Genomic DNA, 27,337 nt, shown 5'->3' on the forward strand with positions numbered 1-27,337 from the left:
GAAAGTAAATAAATACCTTTACTCATGTACTACTCAAGTACACTTTTGAGGTGCTTTTTACTTCCATTCTTTGCTGTCTGTACTTCTTTTAATTAAAAAGTAATTTTGATTGGGTGATTTGATTAATTAGATTACATTTAATAGATTAAATTAAAAATAAATTAACCTTATTAGTTGGTATAAACAATTTGTACAGATTAAGCTACCCAACAGTATACAAGTAAGAATAGTATCTACTTAAAAGTAGCTCCATCTTGAAAAACACTAGATTAAAGTTACATAAAATAACTTTTGATAAAGTATATATTCCTGAAAATACACATGTTATTAATTAGACTTCAAAAGAGGAGTTAGGATTTGCAGTATACTTGTTCTTATGGAAAGAATCTGAATACTTCCTCCACCATAATGCATTAAGAAAACAAGTCAATAATATTATATAATATAACACTCCACGTGGCTAATTTTGCGTAATGGGAACTTTGTATACTTTCCATTAATTGTCCTTTGAATGATGGACCTTAACTTGTAGCTACATGTATTGTTTACTTGAGCATTTGATCTGAGTATTTCTTCCAAAACTGGGAAAAACTATCAATCGGAGAAGTAAAATAAAAAACCTGCTTTTTTGTGTGGAAGAAATGTCTATTGCCCTGTTACGTTAATCATGTCTGACCCCTCAAATTCATCTTGTGACCTCTGTTGGGGGTCCGGACCAAGAGGGTGGGGACCTCTATGTAGTTACTACGCTGTTAGATTGTCCTTTTCATAACTGTTTAAATACATAAATTAATTAATCAAATGTGCTATAGGTATTCTAGTAACTTTTAGCATTACATTTGTCATGAAAAGAAAGAGACATGACTTCTTTAACATAATTATTCTCCCAGTATTTGTCTTCAATAAGAAGGAGAGTGAAGCCATTTGACCTCTATGAGGGAATGCTGGGTGCCATCACAGTCGGTTTGAGGGGGTCGAACATCTCTCCAGTGTCAGGGAGACAGAGAAAAGACACGGGGTGTGATTTGTTAAATGCGGGACACCCCCATGTATTGTTTCGACAACATGGGGGACATCTGGTGCTGGCAATACAGCCCAGTGTTGAGGTCTCCATCCTCTTTCTCAAGCAGTGAGCTGTGCAGCATTGAAGCACTGCCTGCACATTCTCATGCTAATACTCAAAAGGCAAGAGCAGATGTGAAACATTTGGTTCTGTTCTTGTTCACTTGTAAAGAAATAATGCGCCCCGTTATCATTATTTCACTTTTTTTGTTCTTCTGCATGTCGTAAAAAGAGTCTGTGGTGGAGGGCATCTTCTTTGGTGGCCTAACTTCAGCTGCATGTGGAGAAACGGTCCCACGAGTGTTTTGAAGAACTGAGGGTAGATTTATTTTGGCATCCTTAAACAAGCTGCATTGGAAAAATGTTGGGACGATGCACCAAACAAACATATTTATAAAATTATCCTGGCAAGCTTGACAGCCGCTTCTGTCTGTTTGTAAACAGAGATGGTGTTTGTGTGTTTGGATGTTTTTTAGCATGACTTTTTCAAGTTTCAGCAATCAATAACCTATTTTGTTGGATGGTTAAGTGTTTATTGTGTTTGATTATACTGTATATGTTAACTCTTTTGCACAAGTAATAGGAATTAAATAAATAAAAACTAAATGTTTATTTCAAGTAGAATTTCATTGAAATAAAGGATAAACTTAATATTGAAATATGTGCATCTACATTTTGCAAGTTTGCAAATGTGCTTGTGTTATGTTACTTTTCAAAAGTGTATCTTTGCAGCATTTATATCCACTTCACGACTTTATTTTTGTACATGGAAATTCCCTTTAATTCGCCTGAGATGTTGGGTGTATCAGTGTCTCCTCCCACCTGGAACATCATTGGCTCATGTCTGCTTCTCTCTTCATCTCATTGGCCGAGGAGGTGCCAGTCAAGCAACCTGACATGCGAGGCAAGTTTACAACTCTATACACGTGCGGGTGGTACATCAGGGCTGGTGGTGGCATCCTACAGAGAGCAAGGAAAGAAGAGAGAGTGTTACCTGAGTGCGCACATCGTTGCAGAAGTAACTGCGGGTGGTTATTTTTGGCTGTTCTTGGTCAGTCTGGGCGTCATCTTTCTCACCTGTGCTGCAGGTATCATTTGTTGTCTTTTTTGGAGGTGTTATCCACAGCACACCGTGGATGAAGAAGCCTCACTCCTCGGTTTCTTCATGGCAAGGAGAGTCAATAGTGTGTGCCTAGCATGGCTGCGGCTCCTGCACCGACCTCCCAGGAACCGGTATGGCTTTTAGCCGCATCAGTAAACTGGACCCCCCTTGCCGAGGCATCTTCAGGAAAGCGGCGGTCATGCTGTGCACCCTCTTCACCTCCCTCTTCCTCCTGCACTGCCTCACCGGCCGCTGCAGCACCACTTCACCGGTTAAGGCGTCCTCCGGCCGGGCTGCGGGGCTCTTCGAGGACTTTCGGTCGCTGAGGACTAAAAGACTCGCGTACCAGTGGACCCCCGGGTCGGAGCTGACTGGCTACGGGGTTGCCAGGCGCTCTTCACGGGTTCTCGCGGATGAGCGCTCGGGGCAGGTATCCGAACTACCCGAGGAGGAGTCTTTCATCTTGCCGCCACCGGATTTAGTTGCTTCCCGGAAAGTGTCGCCGAGGTTCGCAGGTAAACTCAGTCCGCTCGGGGAGGGGAGCAAGAAACTGCCCCAGGCTCTCATCATCGGGGTGAAGAAAGGAGGGACCCGGGCTCTGCTGGAGTTTCTCCGTGTTCATCCGGACATCAGAGCCGTGGGAGCGGAGCCGCACTTCTTCGACCGAAACTATGACAACGGACTGGAGTGGTACAGGTGAATAATTAATTAGGCTAATTAATAGCATTTGCTTTCAAAACCTAGTGAAAATCTGAATTTAAACTCTTTTTAGACCCATGTTTATTAAGCATAAAATAATATTCATAGGCTACTATCAAACTGAGGTACAATACTATATGAAAATGCCTAAATGAATTAATGTCCCTCTTATAGGCTCAACTTCTGTATATTGTTATTAGTCATTCAATTGCCATGATGATAGATTGTGTTTATCCAACTTTTAATTATGCCTATACTACTCCATCACTAATAAAGATTAGTCTACACAACCCAGAAATCTTTATTTAACATCTCAACATCCAAAACTGCTGCTGGGTAAAGCCTGTTGATTTATTACTCTACATTAGGCCTGCTTTCATTAGATGTTATCAGGCAGCTCATTCTGTTGCACATTTTAGGGTTGACTGCCTCTAAGTGGCTTTGGTCGGGCCATAGTGCAATCATGGTTTGTTGCTTGATTAGGCTGGGAAATAAGACAAGGATTAAAGTTTAAAAAAATCTAAACAAGTTTCAATTTACATTTTCTCAGCCGAAACATCAAAACATCAAACAATGCCCTCTAAAACTTCATACAACTACACGTGCTTGGAAAACTCAAACCTTTAACATTTGTTAAATCCTACTTAATTTAGTTCAAATTAGGTTCATTGTAAAGAAAACTGCTAAATATTCAACCGGTACGTTTTTTTTGAACTTTTTATAAGATTTATTTCCTTTGTTTAACCAACTCTTCAATTAAACCTAGACATAAATCATACTTTTTGCAATTTCTTTTTTATTATTGTTAATATGCAAATCAACACGTTTTCTTTGCAAGTTACAAGAAGCCTCAATTAAGCTTCTAATCTAGAAAATTAAATAAATAAACGTAATGCTTAAATGTGCCGACCACTAAGTGTATAACAAAAGTTTAAAGAGGAATCATTTACTGCAGATAAATGTAGAGTAAATTGTGCCGAAATAGTAATTTGCGGCATTAAACACTTTATATCATGTCGCCTTTTTTTAAACATCTTTTAAGGTCAAAAGCAGAAATTTACAGTTTTGTTCATCCTTTATTTCAGTATGGGCTGTATGGGCTTTTATAGCATAGTTTCCAGCCCCACCCCTCAGTGCAACTTTAGAGAAACTCTCATCCCACATAAACACACATTTACTTTCTGTCAAGGTCCCTATCCCCGTGTGGAGAAATATGCTGCATTTTCCTCGCTCAAGTCGAATTTGTGATTGATTTCATCTGTCACTGCGAGTGTGTGTGTGAGTGAGTGTTGTGTGTTCACATTTCCTCAGGCCTGTGGGGAATAATGGCTCTCCCTCTCAGTGGTTCTCTGTCTAATGGGGCATTGCCGACATTGCCGCTCTGTTATTAAGAAGGATTAGGGCCATAATGAAAGGTTACCTGAGTGTCTCAGGAGGTATAATTCACCTTTTGATTGAGTTAACACTACACACAGCATCCTCTAAAAGCCTGGAGACAAAACTTTTACTCTCCCTCACTGACAACTCCCTCCAGACCCTTCTCGCTCACCCCCTCTCCTCCCCCGAACACTCTGGCTCTCTCCCATATCCCACTCACACACCTCCCTCTTTGTGCCTCTCTGAGAGTGAACATTCTCTTTTCGCCATCACTCTTTCACACCCTTCTGTTTACCTATTCATCCATTGTGGGGTTTTATATCCATGAGGGTCCCATCTATCCCGAGGAGTTGCCAAGATTCTCTGGAATTTGGACCATGCCTCCAAGGCCAGACCTTAGTGCCGGTTCCCCTTAATGCCGTCCATTTAAAACAGAAGGACCCTTGAATTGAAAAGAGGAATAAATAACTGTTGCAACAGCATGGCCCACTCTGCGGGAGTTCATCTTGTCACCTCTCCTCAACAACGTCTGAGAGTCTTCCTGTTGATGGCTTTTGTGTTTTTGTGGAAGCATTTGAAGATGTTGGCTTGAGGTCATGTAAAGGTATTTTTCTGTTTACTCTTTGAAAGCAGGACATCAGTCTGATTGCATCAACCCCTCGTCATAAAATGGCCACAATCTTGGTTCCTCAAAGCAATATTAACTGTGCCAATGCCGAAGATTTCATGGCTGCATGAATGTTGAAAACGGACTATTTTTTTATATTTAAAATTGTCAAAACTTAAGAACAAACTCTCAACTGCTAAGTATAGCAGTATAGCCAGTATATTGCTGTCCTTCAAAATAAAATAAAAATTAAACGACTATCTTTTTGTGCAAAACAAGACCCGATTTTCTGTGAATAATCACCAAGTCCAATTTGCTTGAGTTATGCGATTCCTTTCATTAGCTGCAGTGAATACTTAAAACGTAGAAGCTCCTGTCTCAGGAGACTCTTTGTTTATTGTCGAGGCCGATATGTGTCCCTCCGCATGAATCACTGGTCTCCATGTCCCTATGGGAATGTGTACTGTAACACCTCTAAGCTCTTTATGTGACGTGGCAACATCTCCCTACTTTTCCAGCTTTCTCAGTATTAAACTTGTCTGGCTTGTTATGGGAATTTCCATCAACTGCCCTAAAAACTCCACGGCGCACACCCAAAGCTATGATGCTTGATTTACTGAGGATAAAATGTCCCCGTTTGACAGAATGGCTGTCAGAGCATGAAACATTGGAAGCTTTTTAACTTCTCTTTTATGTGGTCTAAGACTCCAAAGAGTTGGGTAAAAGTCTCTCTTCCCCCGTGCATTTCTTCAATTCTTGATAACGACTTTATATTCCTTTTTATAATTTCGCTGTTGAGTTTTAAACTTAAAACATAATTTTAGCTCCGTGAATTTAATGTGTGTCTTGCTTTTCCTGCCCTTTTGTACAGAGACGTTGAGTAAATGTAAACCTTTTGTCAAACAGGAAACCAACACCCCGTCTGTCAGTGTTACATTTCACTGCACATTTCTCAGCAGTGTATCCGTATAATCACGTACAACCTGTTAGGCTTTTGTTGTGGAAATGGACACTCGGAGTGAACAAGGAGGTCGCGCACAAACACTGTGAACTACAGCAGAGGTCCAGGCTATAGAGTGCTCAGTATTATGTTTTTGGCCTACTTGTGTTACTGAACACCCGGCTTTCACCTGTCTAGACCCAACCGCAGTTCCTGTTTGATGTCTGCAGACCGGTTGGATTAGGCTTCACCAGATCCCTTAATGGGTTAATTATCCTTCATAAAAACATGCGTGACCCGTTAAACACAAGGGCAAAGTGCCACCAAGTCCGCCACACGCAACTTCGTCTAGATGCAAACCAAACACAAGGAATAATCACACACACACAAAACCACGATCTTTGTGTTCCCTACAGTCTACAAAGGCCTTAAACAGACACAAACAAATTCCAATAAATCCAGGAAATCAATATGCGTATGACAGCTTATATATCAGCAAATATTTTGTGTAAAGTTAATCACTTAGTGTATCCATGTCAGCGCCTCTTTACTTATTTTCCTAGATGTATTTGATACTTAAAACCATGCTTAACTAGAAAAGCAGAGAAGTCACATTGAATTAAGGGTTTCCCTCTTTATAAAACTGGCGTTGTTTGGAAGAAAGTTCTGTAATGGTAATAAAAAACGGCTCTTGATCATAAAAGTAGTGACCCAGTGAGGATTTATGTTAGAAAGCGGCAATGTCGGTCTGATTTGTAATTCCGTGCCGTACAGCGTATGTGGCACAGTCCGAGTGGCAGGACGGCTCCAAACAGTAAATCTAGATTATTTATTTCTGTAACTGAAATATAAAAAATTAAGAACCAGATGTAAATGTACAGGATAATATGTAATAATAAAAAAAGAAATCTTCATTACTTATTAGCACTTTTCCTACTTCAGGCTACCCAGTAAAGAGTGTTGACCCAACTTCATTAGGAAGTACTTCACTTGGCAATTAAGAAAATAAAGACACGTTTGTGCTGACGGTGAAAAGCTATTGAATTCTCTTTGAAATGAGGGCGACTTGCTGTTTCTCTGTTGGCTGTGTTTAGAGTGTGCAGCAATTATTTGGGTGGCAGATTGAAACTCTGGCCTTGTTCGCTGCTGCCTGACATTTCACTTGTCATTCTGAGTGTGGAGAGTTTTAGGACTGGTGGAAAGCATGACACAATTCCAACAGGGAGTGGCTTGATGTTAATAGTGAAGAATGTATTTAAGACTTCTTCAGTTATGTGTTTTTATAGGACAATAAGCTTGTTGTTGCAGTCGCTTTAAAGCAGCGTCCACACACTAAAGGCCTTTTCACACCAGGAGTGTGACGGATAAACAACACAAATGCTAAATGCTTGCCTGTAAATATTATATGTCTGTGGTTTTTAGTATGCAACGTAAAAATGAAAAGACTTGATATGTTATGTGCTGCCTTTGTGAAGGTTGAAATTAGTTATAACGTTTCAGTCTATGGAGCGTCCGTCTAGTCATTTTACAGTCCTCATAAATTTACTGTAGGCGCAACCTAACATGTTCCGCACTACGGTGATGCCTTTATTTGCGCTACTAAAGCGCATTCAAATTTGCGTTTGTGGAAACAAATACGTAGCTCTTTTGCAGGATTTTCCTTCTGTGTCAAAGTATTAATACCTAAAACAACTGTTACAATATATCAAAGCGCAAGTTAATCTTTCCCAAAAAATCCCTGATGCATACATTCGTTTTCTTAAAATATAACCAGTTCACAAACACATTGGCAATTGTCTGAAAACTTAAACATGCACTTAAGCTGTAACATATGTATTGTTTATTGTTGTGTGGCTGCACCAAGTTGTTATGACCAAACCACACCAGCTGGAACAAGAGGCCATATTTAACTGTGTGTATACTATGTGTACATATGTATGTGAGAATGCAAACCGTAAGCACCTCCAGTGTACTGTTGGACGTAACTCGGCCTGGAATAAATGATGACATGTTCCTTGTCAGAACGTTCCTTCGAGCTTTAAATACAAATATAGAGTTCAACATAGTTTTCCCAACCTGCACCACATTTTCTACCAACTCCACATCAGCCAAAATTAAATTATTTAAATTTTAAAATGTTTAGTTATGTGTCTTTGTGGGCAAAAACGTATAGTGTATCATTTTGGACTTTTATGTGAGGCTTTCCAAGGAGCCATTTGGATTCCTAGAGAAAGATCTTGGCGTGGTATTATTGAGGTAACATTCTAAATTAGTTAGACATGCTTCGTCATGAACAGGATGTGGGAATGGGACTTATTATGGAAGGGAGAGGTTTTATATACTACCCTGTATATAAAACCTGCAGGTCTACCTTCAAGTCCTTTCCAAAATAAACTATCTTTGGCATGGGAGCCTCAAAAGGAAGTGCGTACTTAAATAAATGTGTTACTTTCATTTATTTTTCAATAGAAAAGGGGGGAATTCCAATATAAAAGTAAACTAAAATGTATTTTGAATTATCATGATAATAAAATAATTGACCAATGTGATATAAAAAAGCATTTTATAGTGTTTTTTACAGGTTGTTTGGGAGTGGATCTGTTTTCTAGATTCTAGTACATCTGTTTTAATGGAGAGGCAGGTGGAGTAGAGGACCGGCAGAGGAGGGTGGAGGGGTCATGGTTGGGGTTGTAGAGGGCACGACCAGCGGACGAAACGTGATCACCAGAGACCTCCAGAGCATGAGCTCCGAGCTGCCTTTGGATCGTGAAAGTGATTATCAGGAAGTATAATTGTAAAAGCGGGACGCTCACCTCCTGCTGAAGGCATGCAAACCCACCCATGACTGTAGTCCCCCCCTCCTTGCCAACTCCTTGACCTCCGCCACCCCCACCGACATCTTTGCATGCCCTTAGCAGCTGACCCTAGGAGGCCCCATGCAGGGGAGGCAGATAGAAGCAAGGGGACTATCCAAAGTAGTGCCTGTCAGCAGCTGCCCTCTGGCATCCTGGGAATCTGCCCCCCGATGGGTGAGTGAGGACAGGCAGCAGGTGCAGGGTGCTCTGCAGACACCACCTGGATCTGCACCAGACGCTCACACCTGATGGATTCACCTGGCACACCTAAAATAAGAGCTGTTTGTTGACTTCTTAGCTAGCTGGTTACTTTCATGCACATATTTCGGGCCTCAAGGATCAGGAACCCAGGAAGCTTTGATGAACATGTGCAGAAAGAGAGTGTGATTGATCACGGTGAGGAGGGTCACCGAGAGGGCTGCCACAGAATGTGCCACCCTCAGAGTTCCCAATGCCAGCAGATGGTACTGTTACATTAAGATCGGGTTACATTGTTTCTAGGATTCTGTTGTTTGTTCACTTTTGGGTTTTTGTGTACACTAGTCAGCAACCTGTTTGACCCCGTCGTATCTCAAGCCCCTTCAGCTCAGCAGCTGTTTGTCCTTTTTATGAAGTATTAGCCCTTACATTATGAAGCATTTATTCTGGGATTCATATTTCAGATGGAGTATTTGAGGTCACTTTTTCTTGTCCTAGTAGGGCTGAACAAAAATACATTGCTTTGTGAAGCTACGACGCATCGTAATTGTTCCTTTCGTCTTATCCTTTCTCTCAAGACATTTGACCTTTTTCAAGACATTAGCTTTAGGCCTGCAGCACTTTATTCTGGTGATATACCCACGCCCTTTGCTAGTTTAGTGGTTTTCAGGCAATGCCCGTGAATGTCAGTGATGTTTATTTTCCCTGAACTCCATGGAAACCTGCCAGGTAATGTTTTCTAACATCACAGCAGTTCTGCCTTCAGGCATTTTACAAGCAACACGACCGTAATGAAAAAAGAAAGAATCATGTTTGCAATTTTCTTCCTATACTGTATGTCTGCTCCTTTATGTTTTATTCTTGGCAGTCCAAGGTTGATGGAAGTTAAGTGTTATCCTTTCACAAACAAAGAGAGACTGTAACCCTATCATTTGGCACCGGAGAGTCAAGGGGCTTTAGACTAGACTGTGTTTCAGTTGTCTCTTCGTGGAAGCGAACTAAACGAACCGCAAACAACTTCCAGAATTCATGCATATCAAGATTTTCAGAGGAATTGCCAAAGCGCTTTAGCATTTCAGGAACGTGAATCCAAACCCATGTTATTTGGGCACTGAAGGGCTTGGTAAATGATGCATGGATGGAGCATGTACGTGTTACAGCCCTCAGTGGTGCGGATTGGCACGGCAAACCAACGCCTCAGCGTGATGGATCTCTCTTTCCCATCTCAGAGGCAACAGCTTTATCACAGGACAGGGAGACCTCCATATTTTCCACCAGAGAAAACCGGTCAGAGACAGACAGAGCTATGGAAAGCCTGGGAACCAATAAAAATAAGGAAGCCTTCTCCTCTTGGGTCCTCCATTTTCCCTTTCCAACTGTAATGTTTTCTCTAAAATACCTTTGCTGGTTTTTCTTCTGGCACACATGTCCGTCCTGTATTTCAATTCCCTTCAAAATTAAAAAACATTCAAGTGTTTACTACTCACGAAGTTGGAGGTTTATCTTTGCAGCTCTGAACTCACGGTCACTCAGCAGGAAAGTATTTTCAAGAGTCTTTTTTATTTTTCATCTTACTGGCCAAACACTGGATTGTCTCCCTCTCTGCCGCTGTGCTTAAAGGCATGGACTCTGACACACTTGCCATGTGTGTTATCTGCAGCTGCCTGTGTGGTGATAGGATGGCACCAAACATCCGTTTTCTCTTGTTCCATCGGGACAGAGCCTGTGCCAGTCGCCTTGGCAGGGTCCGTCTTGCAGACGGGGCAGAGGCTACAGCAGACGGCACCTCAGGCACAGCCTCTTTTTGACTGCCCAACCTCTGGCTCCATGCTGCAAAACATAGAATTAAACTGTAGCTAAGCTCGAGGCGCAACTATGTGTGTGTGTGTGGCTCTTGGAGTCCATCTGAAATAAGGGATTGGCATTTTTTTTTTGGCACGGCCGACAAAGAGGCCAACACAATATTTCCTTCAGATGTTATATTGGAGTTTTCAACACTTCTACATCCAGTTTATTCTGTATATCCCTGCTAAAGGACGAACAAAGAGTTGCATGGCAGTGATGAGGGAAATAAAACATGCTGAAGATTAGGGTTTGGCTCTAGTATAAACCATGACCAGAAATCCTGCACAATTTTTAAAAAAAACTAATAATGGAGGTGGTGAATAGAGCGGGAATGACAGAGTGGCATTTAATCTGCCTCGAGAGCGGTTTTATTCACACAGAAGCCCAGCAGATCCATTGCATGTGCGGTTTTAAAAAGCTACCTGCTTCCTCAAGTCCAAATCCAGCTGTTCAAACAAACGCTTTACATACGGTCTATTGTATTTTATATTTGAAAGGTTTCACGGCACAAAAGAGCCATTCACTGGATTCTATGGCAGGGTTTTTCTTCACAAGTGATCAATTAAAATGTATCACAAATCTTCTATGAACTCATACAGAGTGCAGGTCTATTTCTCATAAGTCAAACAAGGGCATAACAATCTCAGCTGCTCTATTTTTTTATTTTCTCTAACATTCTATTCATTTGGAGAAAAGATGGCAAACAGCTTTTGCTAACTACCTCCGAATGCCAGGCTGCTTGATTAAAGAGAGAAATCTGTTGGAAAATGAAATTGCCACCCCAGACCCGCTTATTGATAGATGGAGTGCAACAGCACGGCCTGCGCCTTTTTACATAAAGATGGAAGAGGGTGATAAAGGGTCTGTGTCGCGCACGGGCCGTGATTGATTTGCCCACAGAGGAGTGCAGGGAAGCCACCCAGTAATTCAATGAATCTTAACCTGAACACTAGTAATTGCTACTGTAACTAGGTCTGACTGTACATTAGACAGGAGGGAGATGGCTGTCAGAGGAACATGTCCAGCTAATAGAAGCAGGAAGGAACATCCTCCGTGCTCTGGAGTTGCACAAAAAGGGGTCCTTCTTTCACTATTATCCTTTCTCCCAAAGATGAGGATTTGCATGTTAATGAGAGGAGCAGGGGAACAGATTTCCTCAGTTATGGACCAGCAAGGAAGAAGTGAGAGATGAATCATGGCAGGGAAATTACCGATTCAAAATCTTGTAGAAGCTTTTCACTGCTGTAAAGAAGACACATTCTCGCAAAAGTTATGTAATCATCTCGGAAGAAAATGTCAATTTGAACGAATACGCTTATCCCTTTTCTTGCCAAGAATAAGGTGAGAGGATACATACGTCTCTTATATCTGTCTAGTAAATGTTAAGCTATAGCAGCTTAGCTTAGCATGAAGACTGGAAATGCAGAATCAGAACCAGTTTTATTGCACATACAAGGAATGTGTCTTTGTTTTGGTGCATAACAATAAATACATTTGAAAAGTTAAAAAAATAAATATATATATCTATAAAATATGAAACAAATATATTTAAAAAGGATATATTTTCTTAAAGGTCCCATGTCATGGCCATTTCTACTGATCATAATTCCATTGTTGAGGTCTACTAGAATAGATTTACATTGTTCAATGTTCCAAAATCACATTTTTTTCTCATACAGCATCTCTGTATAGCAGGGGTGGGGAACCTCCGGCCCCCGGGCCGTATACGGCCCGCGAGACCATTTGGTACGGCCCTCGAGGTAATTTATAAACACACGTAAAAAAGAAAAAAATTTAAGAAATCTAGACCGCAAAAGAATTAAACAAGCGAGTGCCTGTTTTTCCTGGCCAAGGTCAGGGTCCTTGAACACAACACGAGCCTAACGTGTCATCACGTGGTATATGTCTCGTCTGACAGGGGTGCAGTTCTGACGGAGAGCAACAGAACGCCACTCCGGGACTTCAGAAATGTCAGTACCCATAAGGAGCCGTACACATGCCGCAGTTTTTGCGTGGCTGTGTCTTTAGTTGAAAGCCCAGTGGCGATCTGTTCATCTGTCATACTGATCATACAGTCAATAACTTTGTTGTTATTAGCATCTGGTTAGCTAGCTATGCTAACGAATATAAGAAGCTTTTTCTCCAACCAGTGAGGTAAAGGCACATCTTTATATGATCATTATAGTTATAAAAAAACAAGAGAATAAAGTAAACAGGTATAAAATACTATAAAAGTTGTTATTAATAAACAAGAATACAGTTTGAAAGGGGAGTGATTTGTAAAATATCCATAAAGAAAAATTAAATCTGCTTCCAGTTCAGTTTCATATGGATGTTGAGAGATGTTTCCATAGATCTCTTCATTTTGCTCTCAAAGTGCACCAGATTGATGCTTTTGACTTCAACATTTTAAAAAAAAAATCTTCCCGGGGGAGCATACCCCGGACCCCCCTAGAGGAGGTTAGGTTCCCCCCCCCCCCCACTTAAATCATGTTCACATGGATAGGAAACTAAATAAATTTGCACACATCTTGTGTCCATATCTTTCTGTTTGGTGGTCATGCCACAACCGTGCACGTGAATGCATGCATACGCGAGTCATGGCAAGATATCTGGATTAAGAGGTTGCTTTTTCTTTGCACAGCATGAAAGAAAGGTCAAATGAATGGGCTGTGATTTTTAAGCAGAGGTCAATCATTTGTACGGCCCTCGGAGGATGTTGAAAAATTGAAATGGCCCTTGAGAGGAAAAAGGTTCCCCACCCCTGCTGTATAGTATGTGTATTCACTCTCTGTCCTAAACGCCTTGTTGGAGCTCCTGCCCCCCCCTCCCTATGAGCCCACTGTGCTCTGATGTGTGTTTGTGTTACAATGGCGTTTGTTAGCAACCAGAAAATGACACCAGTAATGACAAACGGATGAGAATACTGCGTGGGGTCTGGGTGCCGTGTTGGTGGGACATTGCGGGGCTCGCTGCTCCTGGTTGCTGCCTGCGAGACACGGCTAAACCATAGGCGGATTTTGCCCCCTAGTGGCTGAAATATGTTACAGCATTACTACGTCTAAAACTGTTCCAATACAAATATTTCGTATATCAATATTTTAATAGATGTTAAAGCCTATGCTGTTGCACTTGAGGATCTTCGAAAGACTGTTAAAAATGACAGCTATCCAAATCTATACAAGATGCTCCAGTTGGCACTGACTCTGCCTATCGGATCTGCCACCTCTGAGAGAAGTTTTTCTGCAATGAGGAGAATTCGGAACTGGCTGCGGTCAACGATGGGAGGATCAAGATTTTCCTCACTTGCGGTTCTTCACATTGAGGAGGACATAACCGCACAGCTGTCACCTGAGGGGATAGTGGACATATATGCGGAACGTAAAAAAAGGCGTCTACTTCTGCACTAAGGTAGGACACTGGTTAATAATATTGTAGCGTGTTCAAGTAACCAAGGGATATAGTAGTTATCAAATAAGTATAAGATGTGCACAGTTATGTGTTATGACCCACTGTTGTTGGGGGGAGAGACCGCCCCTTCATGAGTGTGTGTGTACGGCGGGCATGAGGCGTGCATGACGGGACGAGTTGTATTTGTATGTGGAAAAGTCATACTCAGTGCGGTGAACGCTGGCTTTATTGCTACTGTATCCGTAGCACCCCGCGCAATAGTTGGGACTGTCTACTGACGTCAGTAAAAAAGGTTTGCCCCCCCCCAAGCGCAAATGTCAAACTCCGCCTATGGGCGAAACTCAGCCTGAGGTGTGTGTGTGTGTGTGTGTGTGTGTGTGTGTGTGTGTGTGTGTGTGTGTGTGTGTGTGTGTGTGTGTGTGTGTGTGTGTGTGTGTGTGTGTGTGTGTGTGTGTGTGTGTGTGTTGTGTGTGTGTGTGTGTGTGTTGTGTGGTGTGTGTGTGTGTGTGTGTGTGTGTGTGTGGTGTGTGTGTGTGTGTGTGTGTGTGTGTGTGTGTTGTGTGTGTGTGTGTGGTGTGTGTGTGTGTGTGTGTGTCGTGTGTGTGTGTGTGTGTGTGTGTGTGTGTGTGTGTGTGTTGTGTGTGTGTGTGTGTGTGTGTGTGTGTGTGTGTGTGTGTGTGTGGTGTGTGTGTGTGTGTGTGTGTGTGTGTGTGTGTGTGTGTGTGTGTGTGTGTGTGTGTGTGTGTGTGTACCGTTTACATGCAAAAAAAAAAAAGCTACATAACACACAAGCGGACGGGTTATAACTGGAAAAGCATGACATGGGACCTTTAAGTGGAAGAGCTGTACAGTGTTTGCAATAATATGAAATTAACGATCAAGGGATTGGCAAAAGTTCCAAATATTATGTATAGATTGCAAAGGATGTGGTCATTATTGCTAATAATGTAGTCTCCACAAAAATGAAATAAAGTGTACTTTTTGGGAGGATTATGTGCGTAACTATTTCTTCTCCATTAGATTTTCTGTTGAAGAAGCAAGATAAAAAATGTCAATAAGTGACTTTAAAAGGTTCTGTAGATTGTGTTGCATTTAGACAGAGACAGGTGTCCCACTGATTCCAGGCTAATGCTAAGATAAGGTAAAACCACTGTGTTCTGCAGCTTCATAATTATATTTCCGCACATGCAATGGTAATAAACTGACTCCTGCTAAGAAAGCAAATAAGCATTGTGCTCGGAGGCTAAACTTGGGCTGAAAGCCACATTTCCTAATTCTCAGCTTCACATTGTGCCATTCTGCACCGCTCTTCACCACACAGACACGGGTGGAGTCTTTATTGGCTTAAATGAACTGCCCAGGTCATTGTTTGTCTGTTCCTTTGTGTCCAGCACCTATTGAACTCTCCAACAAATGATTTTAGGATTGTCAGAAATCCTGTGATCCCACCCTGAGATATTGATCCTATTGTTTCCTGCAATAGCACAACAGTGGTTTGAAGGTGTTAACACAGGATGATGTACAGAAGACAAGCCTTCTTTATTGGCAGGTTTAATGTGTCCTCTGGCAACTGGACACTTCGAGAACAGCGAATAAATCAGGTTTACAATCAAATCTATTTTTCTTACCCTCGAATGTCCCGTTCTTTAGCCAAAGCTATTTCTTCTCATGAGCTTGTGTCCTGCCCGCTGCTACACATCAGTTCCTGTCGCTGATTCTGAGCCGGATCACCAAGCTCAGAATGAAGTGCCAACATTTATGAAAAACTGGCCCCGTTATACCAATGTTCAATTTTTTGCGTTATTGCAGTCAATTTTATTTACGCAGCTGGCTAGTTGTGGGTCAACCATGGTCAGTTTGGTCTGAGGGTGTAACAACATTGTGGAGCCTGTGGGACTTGACATGAGCCCAAAGTCATTTTAACCGTCAAACATGTGGTGGGGCTGCGGCTCATTATATCATTATGTTGTCAGGGCGATTGTTTATTCTGACATCTTCCTCTCACACGGTCACATCCTCCCCGACAGTCATATCATCAATAGGGCCAGGAAGCCAGGCACCAGCATGGACAGATGTACAACATATAGCATTCAAAGTCCTCTCTAACAAGACAGTTGCATGTTCTTTATCCACTGCAGCTCCTACCTCCGCCTCCTCCAACACGCCCCCATCAATTATTAATCCAGCCAATTAGCAGGGCTGCATTATTCACCAGGAAGCTGTGATCACATCCATTAACTTCACTGCCTCATTGTGGCTCTCCCATGCGGCCCTAGCATAGCCCACAGTCCCCTATACACTGTGTTCATATTTGACCACCAAACAGTTTCCAGCACATTTATTTTTAGCTGATGCTCATACGTATGTATGTATGTATCTATGTATGTATCTATGTATGTGTATTTAGTCATGTAGGGACCTATTCAACAACTTCCTTCCACAAAAATGAGACAAAAGCTCAAAATAATCCATAGAAATAAAAACTATGGGGAAATCTCAAACTTAAAGGGCCCATGTCATGGCCATTTCTACTGATCATAATTCCATTGTTGAGGTATACTAAAATAGATTTATACTGTGCCATTTTCCAAACTCACATTGGTTTCTCATACAGCATCTCTGTACATTCACCGGTATTCACTCTCTGTCCTAAATGGCTTGTTGGAGCTCCTGCCCCCCCCTCCCTGTGAGCCCAGTGTGATCTGATTGGTCAGGAAGTTGCGAGGCTCGTTGCTGCGATCTGCTGCGAGGAGCGGACAGGCTTCCGGGTCGGCGATACAGCGAGAACAAGCGAAACTCATCCTGAGCACACACAAACACTCACAGCCGAAGTAAAAACAATAAGTGTGGCTTGATATTGAGTAAGAAAAAGGTTTATAACGCTGTGAGCATGGGTCTGCGGAGAGCATTTCTCCGCGATCCCAACTTAGCAGCCCGAAAAACGTTTACCCATTTAAACAGTCGTGGTAGATACCTTGTTTGTTTTAAACATCATAAATACACAAACAACAATGAATACTTACAGGTTGTGTACCCGAATCTCCCGCTGGTCCAAACAAAGTAGGAACAGCATCGTTCTTCAGTGCCCTACGCTGTACATATCCGGCATGAATCGCTGAAAGGTTTGTGAAGCTTTGTTTCGTGAAATGCTGGCAGAGGGTGTGGCCTCTGGGTATTCACACGTCACAGTACCCAGGAAGTAAACAATGGCAAATCTCCAAAGAGGCGTTTTGGGGCAGCATAGACTGTGTTAGAGTTTTACTCGCTACAGGGTGTACTTTGAGTGTTTTTGACTCTGCAGACCGTTTACATGCATAAAAACCTTCATAACACACAAGGGGACGGGTAATAACCGGAAAAGCATGACATGGGCCCTTTTAACGTAATAATCTTGAGTATTTTCTTCAACTGCGTAATTGACATAGGTGCAGCCAAATGAAACTCTAGCTTTATAAGGGGAAATATATAATCTCATTATCACCTTGTTGGCTTTCACACTAACAAAACTAATAGTGAAATGACTAAAATTAGTCTCTTTAGTCTAGACAAAACTAGATCTAAATCCGGCACAGGTTCTTAACAATGAAAATATTAAAATAAATCATGCTGCTGTCAGTGGCTGTGAACAGGAAGTAATGTTTTTGCCGCCCTCCCCCTGTTTCCCACAGCTCTACGAACACAGCGCTGGTCCCAATTGCTTGTCACTGGGATTTATGGAGCCTCCTATCTCTGAACAAAATCACTTCCTGTTTTCCCTGTGTTTACCGGACACACAGGCGGGCAGCCGCACATTTGATAAAAAGTGATTTATTTTCATTTGCTTATCTGCTTAATTGATGTCCCCCAGGCCTCCCTGACAGCCCTAATTTCATTACACAAACAATTTAGAGAAGTTTGATTAACACAAATGAGAGTTCAGGGCCCCCGACCGGTTTACATGTTCCTACACATTAAGAGTCATGCTTTCTTCACACTGACCCTTTGCACCACAGTCATTTATTACCACTGCCTATCGCAATGGACGGTAGCTAGAAAAACATTTTAATTATCACTCTATTAATCAATAAAATGTTCTTGCACCATTTTCATTTGATTTGGAAATGCACTCTTCTTGTGTGTTAATCATCATACAGTAATATAACCCACGTTTCACACAGCTTTAGTTGTTGCAATGAGCTGATTTAAACCCCTCCCTTCAACCAGATTCTCATTATGGCCATTGAGACGCAACAGTATTGATTTTGTTGTTGAGGATTCACCTCGAGCATTGATTTATGGCCCTTAGGAGACAACTGTGTAATTAGGCTCATATTGTCAAGGGTTCACCCCACTATCGCCTCAGCTGTAGTGGCTCATTGATGATTCTGTGCTTTGTTTGCTCGCTAATGGTGAGGCCTTGACACACACACATGCACCGGAATGCACACACACACATGCACAGACTCGGTGGCTGTCGTGGGCAGGTCTGTTTCTGACATACCATTTATTACATCATAATATTTTCCACTCAGGCCAGCAGCGGCGGTGAATACTCTGCTTCACCGCCCTGTTTTTTGCTCTTATGTTCCTTCTCTCTTTCTTGTATCCAACTGGCTTTTAAACAGAGCTTGCTGTGGCGAGGCGTAAATCCAGCAGGAGGGATTTCCCCCCCCCCCCCTCACCCACAAAGCTTTTACTTTTGGCAATCCAGGGCCAATGCGCGTATCTAGCTCTCCCCGATGAACTCTTGGATGCACACTATAGCAAAATGGCCCTTTTTAGAAGAGCTCTTTCAAATCTCTAGGTGCAAATTCAAAAAGACACACTCAAAAAGACTTCAGAAATGTATGTTTGCACTCCACATATCAAGGACTCTGGCTGACAAATGCACACACTCTACTTTAAAAAAAAAAAGAATATTACATTCAGGTTTTCACTGGAGAAAGAACTCAAGCTAGTTGTTTTCCAACACGTTTTTCCCCACCACCATTTATCTATAGGTTTACAGTCGCAGTACAGGCCCGTAATGTAAATGCAAATGTGATTGAAATTGGTTCATAATGTCCCCTATTCAACTGTCATGAATATGAATGGCACTAATATGCATTTCGTTTTGGTTTGCTTCTTTTCTCCCTAAACGTGTTCTCTTGAACGATTGTGCACACCCATCCCCTCCTCGTCACTGTCTTTACACTATTTATCTGTTTTTTTTAATTGTGATTTGGACGGACTGTATTTATTCACGCCGCAGCCTCTATCTGTATGTGAGGCACATCCGTCATTCAAGCCTGGCAGAGTTTGACTCAATAACAGCGCAAATATCCAGCCATTATCTCTCCGCGGAGTACTCCCTCAATGTTAATGTGTTTTTAGGACGATTACATCAATGTGAAATATTGAAAAATAACCCGCTGATTGATAACATGAATCATCAAGCCTGTGTCCCCTCCCCCCCTGAACACCTCATTTACCATCTTCGTGGCAACATGCCGGGGAACTGCCTACATGCCATCAAATACTCGCTTGAGATGGAGTTATGGCGCTGGCTTAGTAATCAGATGGGCTTTGGCGAGAATTAGAACATTCGTTATTGGACCGATACGAGCAAACAGCTGCATGGGCCATGCCTCTGTAATGCCATACATAAATACACCGCAGACCTGCTCGTAAAAGAATGAAGTGCAGCATCCCTCATGGAGATAACTGTTAATCTATAGCTGTTAAAGTGTAAGAGCATTTCAGTCGGTCTTCTCGCTCAGCTCCAAGGCTTTACATTTGGAGGTAAAGTATTAAACTGCAGCATCGGTTCTGCAAAAGATCCAATTCAATCGGATATCATGGCAGTGGGAAAGTATCTGGCGTTATCCTGCTCATGGTTTCTCTACCTTCTTCTCTGACGGTCACTATTAGGGCTGAGCAATATAGTTGAAATCCTTCTCATGGTATTAATTCCTGGCTAATGGATGCAAAATCCCATTTAAACTGATGTTCAAAGATTTGTAGTCTACGCACAGGACCAAACTATTCACTTGTTGAACCAAGATTTTGTAAAACGAGTGGTTAAAAGTGGTTTAAGACCAGCGAATGCCATATAACTACAATGTTTTCAGTTGAAATCAGGCCGTTAATCTTTGGCCCATGTCACCAAGCTCCTCCCTATGTATTTTGTGTTTATTGTGTCAAAATAAAGGCAAACTTTCATTTAAAAAAGCAATATTTTGATCACAGCTTACTTTGAATCAGTACATTTTGAATTCTTTAAATATTAACATGGTAAGATAATGCAATATTTCAAGAAACAAATACCAAACATACCCTTGTTTAGCTTCTCAACTGTGAGAATATGCAGTTTTTCCCAGTATGTTGTTAAAGCAAAAGTATTTCTTTGTATTCACTATATAAATAAACGGTGACATTAGCTATTAGCTTAGCACTGTTTTATGACATGTTTTGGGTAAACTAATGAATCGATTTATTGAGAAATAATTAATAGTTACAGAAAATGTTCATAGTTACAGCCCTAGGAAAGCAAGAAAAAAATGATATGAATTTATTGGACGGTAAAACTGATCCAAATATCAAAATGAAGAATATTGGAACGGGCGTTTAAGGGGTGGGAAGCCATTAGGTATTTACAACCGTGCTGCTTTACTAGCAGCTCTTAGCGGTTAGCCAGGGTAACCGGCATGAGGTTTAAAAAAGAAAAACTCATAACCAAAACTAATATTTCATATGATTTAAAAAGTCACTTATTTGCGTTGGTCTGGTCTCAAACTCACTCTCAGGCTTTAGCTGAGCGCCTTTTTTAACGGGGAGAAAAAGAAACCTCCACTACACTACACACATTGTCCTAACCTCGACAATGAGGCTCTGCCCTGTAATTACATTCTATTTCTAAAACCATCCGTCTTTGCTCACAGAGAGCTGACAGGCTAAAACATTAGCACGTTGTCAGCGGCTCCTCAGACGCCGCATTTCTCCGTTACACTTCATATTATCTCACTCCCTGAATCCGGCTGCCCAGATGGGGTTACCTCCCTGCAGTCTGGGGAGGAAGAGGAGGTGTTTTCCTGCTGCGAGGGCCAGTTCAGCTCCGCCGACATGGGGCCTCCTGGCTTCTCACTGGGGGTCTGTTGAATTCTGGGTCACAGCCCAGCCCCAGGCAACCGCTGGCTCCGCTCTAGCCATTCTGTGCCGGTTTAGCCCCTGTGACATTGTGGGTAATTTTTCACCTTTTCTTTCAGCGACAACCTGTTCTCCATCCGCTCCACCTCACTGGCACTGCTTACAATCACCCGTGCAACTGGTGCTGATAGCATGCCGTCGTCACACGCCTCAACATCACCTGTTCGTTATGCACGGCACTGCTGCCTCGACAGAAACGACCTGCAGCAAGTTCCATTTTCCCCGGGCTATTTATTTAATGGATAATGCAAGGGACGCAAAATGGAAATCACGCATTCGACCATGTCTTTAACCCCGGATCCTCCCTGCCCGCCTTTCCCCGAACTGCATTCATTCTCATCTCCGGTGAGCATAAATCATTTTGGTAACTTGTTATTACCAAGCTCATTATTAATTCTCCGGGAAGCAAAAAAAAAAAAATCCTATCAAATATTTAAAGCTCCTACGTGTGAGTACAGGAACATAATCTTCATGTGTCTCTGTCTCCCAATCTAAGAAGCAAAAAGAGATTGAGCGAGCCCGTTTGTAATGAGTTTAAGTCAAAAGAAGCGATAAGAGGGAGCATTCATACATGCTAATCTCTGCCCCTCTGCTTCTTCCGCGGTGGCAGGGCGGCGCGGCAAACGTGCGAGCTCGCTAGTGTGCTCTGCCGTGTCTTGGCACCCAGATGAGGAAAGCGATGCGATGGTGCCAGGCGCTTTGTATTCTGAGCCTGGGAGTAAAAGGATGGAGGGAGCAAGCAAGCAGTAGGGGGAAAATAAAATACGAAAAAGGCTGTAGACAGAGAGGAAGAGAGCATGGAGACAGTGTAATCACTTTTACACTCCCCGATACTGCTGTCCGCCTGACGCTTCACTCGTATCCCCAGCCCCCTCTCCCAATATCTCACACTGTCTATGTGCCTTTCTCTGCTTTCCCTTTTTACTCAGCCTAAGCAGAAACTTGAGCTCTCTGGTTTTGTATGTATTGAATATGCGCAGCAGTGTTTTTGCTATCTTGTTAACTATTTGTTCAGCTAGGTAAGCTTACACTCCTGACTTCTCGTGCTCCTAAAACTGGTTAACTGTCAAATATTTGGCTTTCATTATGTCACAGCTATCGAGTTACACGTGGAAATGATGTTTTACTGCCTCTTGCCCTCTGCCGCTTATAGGTCCTGAGACAAAGTACTGTAACAAAGTAGAAAGTGTAATGCAATTCAACATGATGGCAGCTGAAACGGACACCGCTGCGAGGTAGTCTCGGAGTCAAAATAGAATAATGTTCTGAGTTCACAGCGAGGAAATGTGCCAAGCCCGTCTGTTGGCTAAGATACTACCTGACTAATTTTGGCTTCTCTATATGCTCATATTTGTACAGGACAATGACTCCCTTTCAGAAGTTGTTCTATTTTAGAAAATCCCAGGCGGTTTACAGTCAGAGCTTTCAGATGTTCGCCAACAAGACTCTCAACCTGTCAAGTTCTCACTTTAATTGTGCGTGTAGTACAGTACGGCATGATTTTGAGTCCACTGTTTTAAATAAGTACATCTATATGCTTACCTGTGCTGTGGATCTGAGATCGAAACATCAAAGCAGATTTTCTGAAGATTTCGGTTTTGAGGATGACATCAACTCCACAAGCTTTCAGTCTCTTTGAGATGTGCAAATTCAAATGTATATTGTAGCAGCAACCACACTGACACGGTATAGTCATTACAGCTCTTTCTTTGCTCACTCTTCTAGATTGAACCTCAAATATCTATTTTTCGAGGTTTTGTTTTTGCAGTATTTCTAACAAAAAAAAAGATTTGCAGCCTAATCTCAACTGTAAAGATACCCAACAGGGAAAACGTCTTAAGCTGGCTACACACCAACCCGATTTTGGGAGTCAGAGGCCGTCGGAGGCAGTCGGGCATTCGCGGGGCCCTACTCAGGTTGGTGTGTCCCGCACCGTCGTCACTTTACGGCACCTTTTCACACCTCCCGCGGGAGGTCAGAGAAAGTCGGCCCAAGCAATCACTCTGATTGGCTGTTCACACTACCGCTGCCTGCTGGTAAGGACAGTTATTGCCACTCGTCGACTGAAGTATTTGCAGTGTGTTCGTAGGCCGGCGGCGTAGCCGACGCAGGCGACGTAGCTGACGTAAAAGTCGGGACGCCTTCGGTACGCGTTCTTTGGTCTCAGGTGGGTGTGTAGCGGCCTTTAAATGCTGATCCCTATACTGTAGGTCACCATGACTCTTACATTTTTACAGGAGCTCCCCACTGGATGCTAGTTGACCGTTCTGGTGAAACACAAGCCATAGCAAGTCCTACTGCTATGCCTCTTACAGTATAATGGAAAACAGATGCAGCCAAAAACCTTTGAGGATTAAGAGTGGCTCCGAATTTAAAATAAGCTCTGATTTATCATTGCCACCCCTGTCTCTTGGTATTAATAGCAGCATAGGTTAATGGAGCAGCATAATTATACAGGTTTTAATTTAAGATGATAACAGACATGTCTCCGCATGATTAATAATGTATTATATTGCATTTTCTGGGTGTGGCCATACCTTTAAACACACTTCTGCATTTTAGAGCATTCCCAAAAGAAGACCAAATGCTTTCTGTGTATATGACAAGACGTGCTCTTTAGTCTACTCGTGTTTCCTTGCTTGGATAAAGAAACCTTCATCTCTGATTTAACAAGACTAGGTTTAATAAGCTGCCTATCTGAATACATATTAGATCATAGAGGAAGAGCCAAGGGATAGAGCAAAGCTGAAACAACACAGTGATGGAAAAAACACCACCATGTTCTCGTGGGGTTGTTCAATGATTGAAGATCCCAACAAATCTTTAAGGAAAAGATGAAAGCCTCACACAAAAGTACACAATAGGCTGAGCATTCGGGAGTTTTTCACCCCAACAGGTTTTTCACCCCAATAAAAAGAGAAAATGTTTGCTGGTGAAATCAATATCACCACACTGCGCTGAGGAAATGTTCAAGAAATGCTCATGCCAGTGTCTCTCAGTGTACAATGAGAGGAGGGGGAAGGGATGGTCTTTTTGCCAGGCCATCATTTTGTTTTCGTGAAGGGATCTGAAATTAGGCTTTAGCAATCGGACTTAAGCCTCAATATTTTTAAATCACAAGCTTTTCCGCCTTTTTCTCTGAGCTCTAATATTTGAATTGCTTCTTCTCAGCGACAAAAGCAGCGGAGGCACACAGGCGGGATCTGTGCCAGCAGAAATGTGGCTCATAACATATCTTTTTAACAACAGTCTATGTGGCATATCCAGCAGACTAAATTGTTTATGTTGAATGTTTCAGCAGCTTGGAAATCACCATGGTAATGGTCCCAAAGACAAAAGCCCTAGCGCTTTTGTCATGGGTAATTAACGCAGAGCAGTCCTCTCAAATCCTTCCATTTGGCTTTGAACAAATTAACATTTAATTTTGCTCTCATGCATTTGACACAGGGTTTTTTCATTTTCATTTTTTTTCTATTCAAATCAGGCTTGAATGTAGAATTTTAAATACCCATTGAAATGGTTTCCGTTTGAGGCAAGTGGTTCTTTATTCCTCCAGATTATTTCAATTGCTATAAACTATAGAGTAAAGATTAGTAGGGCTATGGAAGTAGACCACTTGAAATGTCCTAACGTAGCCACCTTCAGTAAATTAGCGAACAATCAAGAAACAAAATACCTTGAAAACATGCTTTGGTATTAAGACTAAGTTAAGGTGTCTTATCATCAAAAGCTGTTGAGAACCTAAAAACTGACTTAGCAGAAAGAAAGAATAGCACTGAGCTGTTGCCAAAGCCGATCCCACCGAAGTGTCATCTCCACATGCTCCGTCTGAAACTCCATGTAACTCTGAACAATTGGGTCAGAGAAATATGAAAAAGTAATGCAGGCGCTGAGTCTGAGAACTCAGACATACACCCCATGTGATACGGAGCTACTGTTTGGGTTATAATTAGTGGTTTTAGGAAATTGGTTTAATGGAACATGAATCACCAAATCCAGAATATAGCCTCATCTCTGTTGGCTTGCTTTCAGTTCATGTGGGTTTTTAACTCTCCGGGCAATAATCAGTTTAGCGTCTCCATTAATTCGGACACAGGCTCAATGTGTTTTGCACCTGTCGTGTAATTGCATCAATCCATGTAGAAATCCAGGTGTTAATACACCAAGGAAGCATTGGGGATAGATTACAATTCAATTGCTCACACCACCTGGGGTGCCGTGAAAAATAGAATTATTTCTCCAAGCCACATCTGTATTTTTATACTTCACTCAAATCACTATATCACTAACAATGTTACAGATAATTGAGAGAAAATAAACATCCTCAGGTTATAGGAGACCTATATAGACCAGAGAATAAAGGGTTTAAAATTATTATTAGAGCTGGCAGGCATTTTGTACTTGGGGCAACCGTAGTTCTTCAGCCACAGTAACAAGGTGGATTTAGAGATGTCAGTTTGTCGCTATTACAGTACCTGCGTTTAAGACTGACATTTCTCATCAACCATTGGATGGCTTCCAATGATCTACTCAAAATCATGGTCCCCAGAGGATATGAAGCATACGATTTTGATCATCACCTTAGTACCTCAAGCGCCAGCATGAATAGACATTGATGGTTATAAGAGTCATTTCTCGACAACTATCAGATGGATTGCTTAGATCTTTTTGCAGACATTCATGTTACACATAGGATAAGTTGCAATTACAATGGTGATTACTTAAAGTATTATCTAGCACTATTATAATGGTACATTTAAAATTATTTATAACCTTTGTACCTGGAAAAAAAGCCTTGTTTAGGGCAAATGAAGAGGGTGAACCCGTTGTCAGAATGATGCTTTAAAAATAACTCGTATAAAATGCATATGGGATATTTCTGTCTGTCTTCTATCTATTCTAGTCCTCTCTGCCTCTCTGCCTCTCTGCCCCTCATCACTCTCACCCATCTCGCCCTTTACGCTCCACACCTCACCTCCTTGTCCTCTCTGCTGATACGCAGTCTGGATCTGAAAGTGAGCGTCCTCTCCTTGATGTCTAAAAGGCCTCGGTTGGCTCGAATGCTTCCTGAAGCCTCCCTCAGTCACTCTTCCACCACAGTTAGAGGGGCTGAATCATTCACAAGTGCGTTGCCATAATAAAGAGAAAGCTTCTTTTTCCACCCTTACGCAATAAACCGGGGACTTCCACTCAGCACCAAGGAAGAAAGAAGTATTGGGTTAAAAACACTGCTGATACATTTATAAGAACATACTGCAAAGCTAACTCTATAAATGATTTACCGAATCACATAATGGTAGTTGTATGGAAAGGAAAAAAAGTGAGGAAAAAGTAACACTCAGAGGGGAGATTTATTTATACAAGAGAAAAAACTATTCTACTACCATATTCGTGTACACCATTTATAATCAAGTAACAAATTGCACATGTCTTTGTTTTTTCTTTCGAGACATTCTTTATAAGATCTCTAATCTTTAAGTGTGTATGAAAAAAAGAAATTAACAAGTGTAGCCAGACATTTCCACAGAGATAAATCGTTTTTCAAGTGTGTTTGAGTGCTTCCATTCATCAGATAAAAGCCCTTGTGGCTAAATGTAAAGACACATTTCCAGTGTTGCCCTTTTCTAATCCACTTTCATGTTGTAGATTAACTTTACTTTATTGTTTTCCCTCCATTTGGGCTCAGAGAGGACTCCACATTTGATCCTCCTTAAAGTTTCCTACTCGTCTCTGTATTTCAATATCACTTGGAAGTGGTTAACAAAGTTGTTCTTTTAATGAAACTGCGGTTTAACTTTAAACAAGTTTTCCATTTTCACTCTAATTTCCTGCCAGACACAAGCACCACAAGCTTTTGAAACATTCACATCCTTTTTCTAATTTGAAACGCTCCCAATCAGCAATCTGACAATGAATTTCCTGTTATTTTAAAACTGACATTTTCTAAGTTTTTCATCCGCAGTGACATTGTTATCTTATCCCCTGTGTCGTGCAGGGTTACTTTCCTTTCCTACTTACTCTTTATCAAAACCTTGTCATTTCCCAGAGGAAAACGGCAGACCCTGTCCTCCCATGTT

The 27,337-nt window shown here is 41.8% G+C and overlaps 1 protein-coding gene across 1 annotated transcript in view; it reads left to right on the forward strand.

Annotated features, from left to right (window-relative positions):
• Nucleotides 1-1,985: 1,985 nt before the first annotated feature.
• si:ch211-216b21.2 (heparan sulfate glucosamine 3-O-sulfotransferase 3A1) overlaps nucleotides 1,986-27,337 on the forward strand; it is a 32,227-nt gene continuing 6,875 nt past the window's right edge. The window contains exon 1 of the mRNA XM_034119010.1: nucleotides 1,986-2,860. Coding sequence (XP_033974901.1) covers nucleotides 2,298-2,860 — 563 coding nt within the window. The 5' untranslated portion in view covers nucleotides 1,986-2,297. The remainder of the gene's footprint in view (nucleotides 2,861-27,337) is intronic.

The sequence above is a fragment of the Trematomus bernacchii genome, unplaced genomic scaffold, assembly GCF_902827165.1.
Source record: "Trematomus bernacchii unplaced genomic scaffold, fTreBer1.1, whole genome shotgun sequence".
NCBI lineage: Eukaryota > Metazoa > Chordata > Actinopteri > Perciformes > Nototheniidae > Trematomus > Trematomus bernacchii.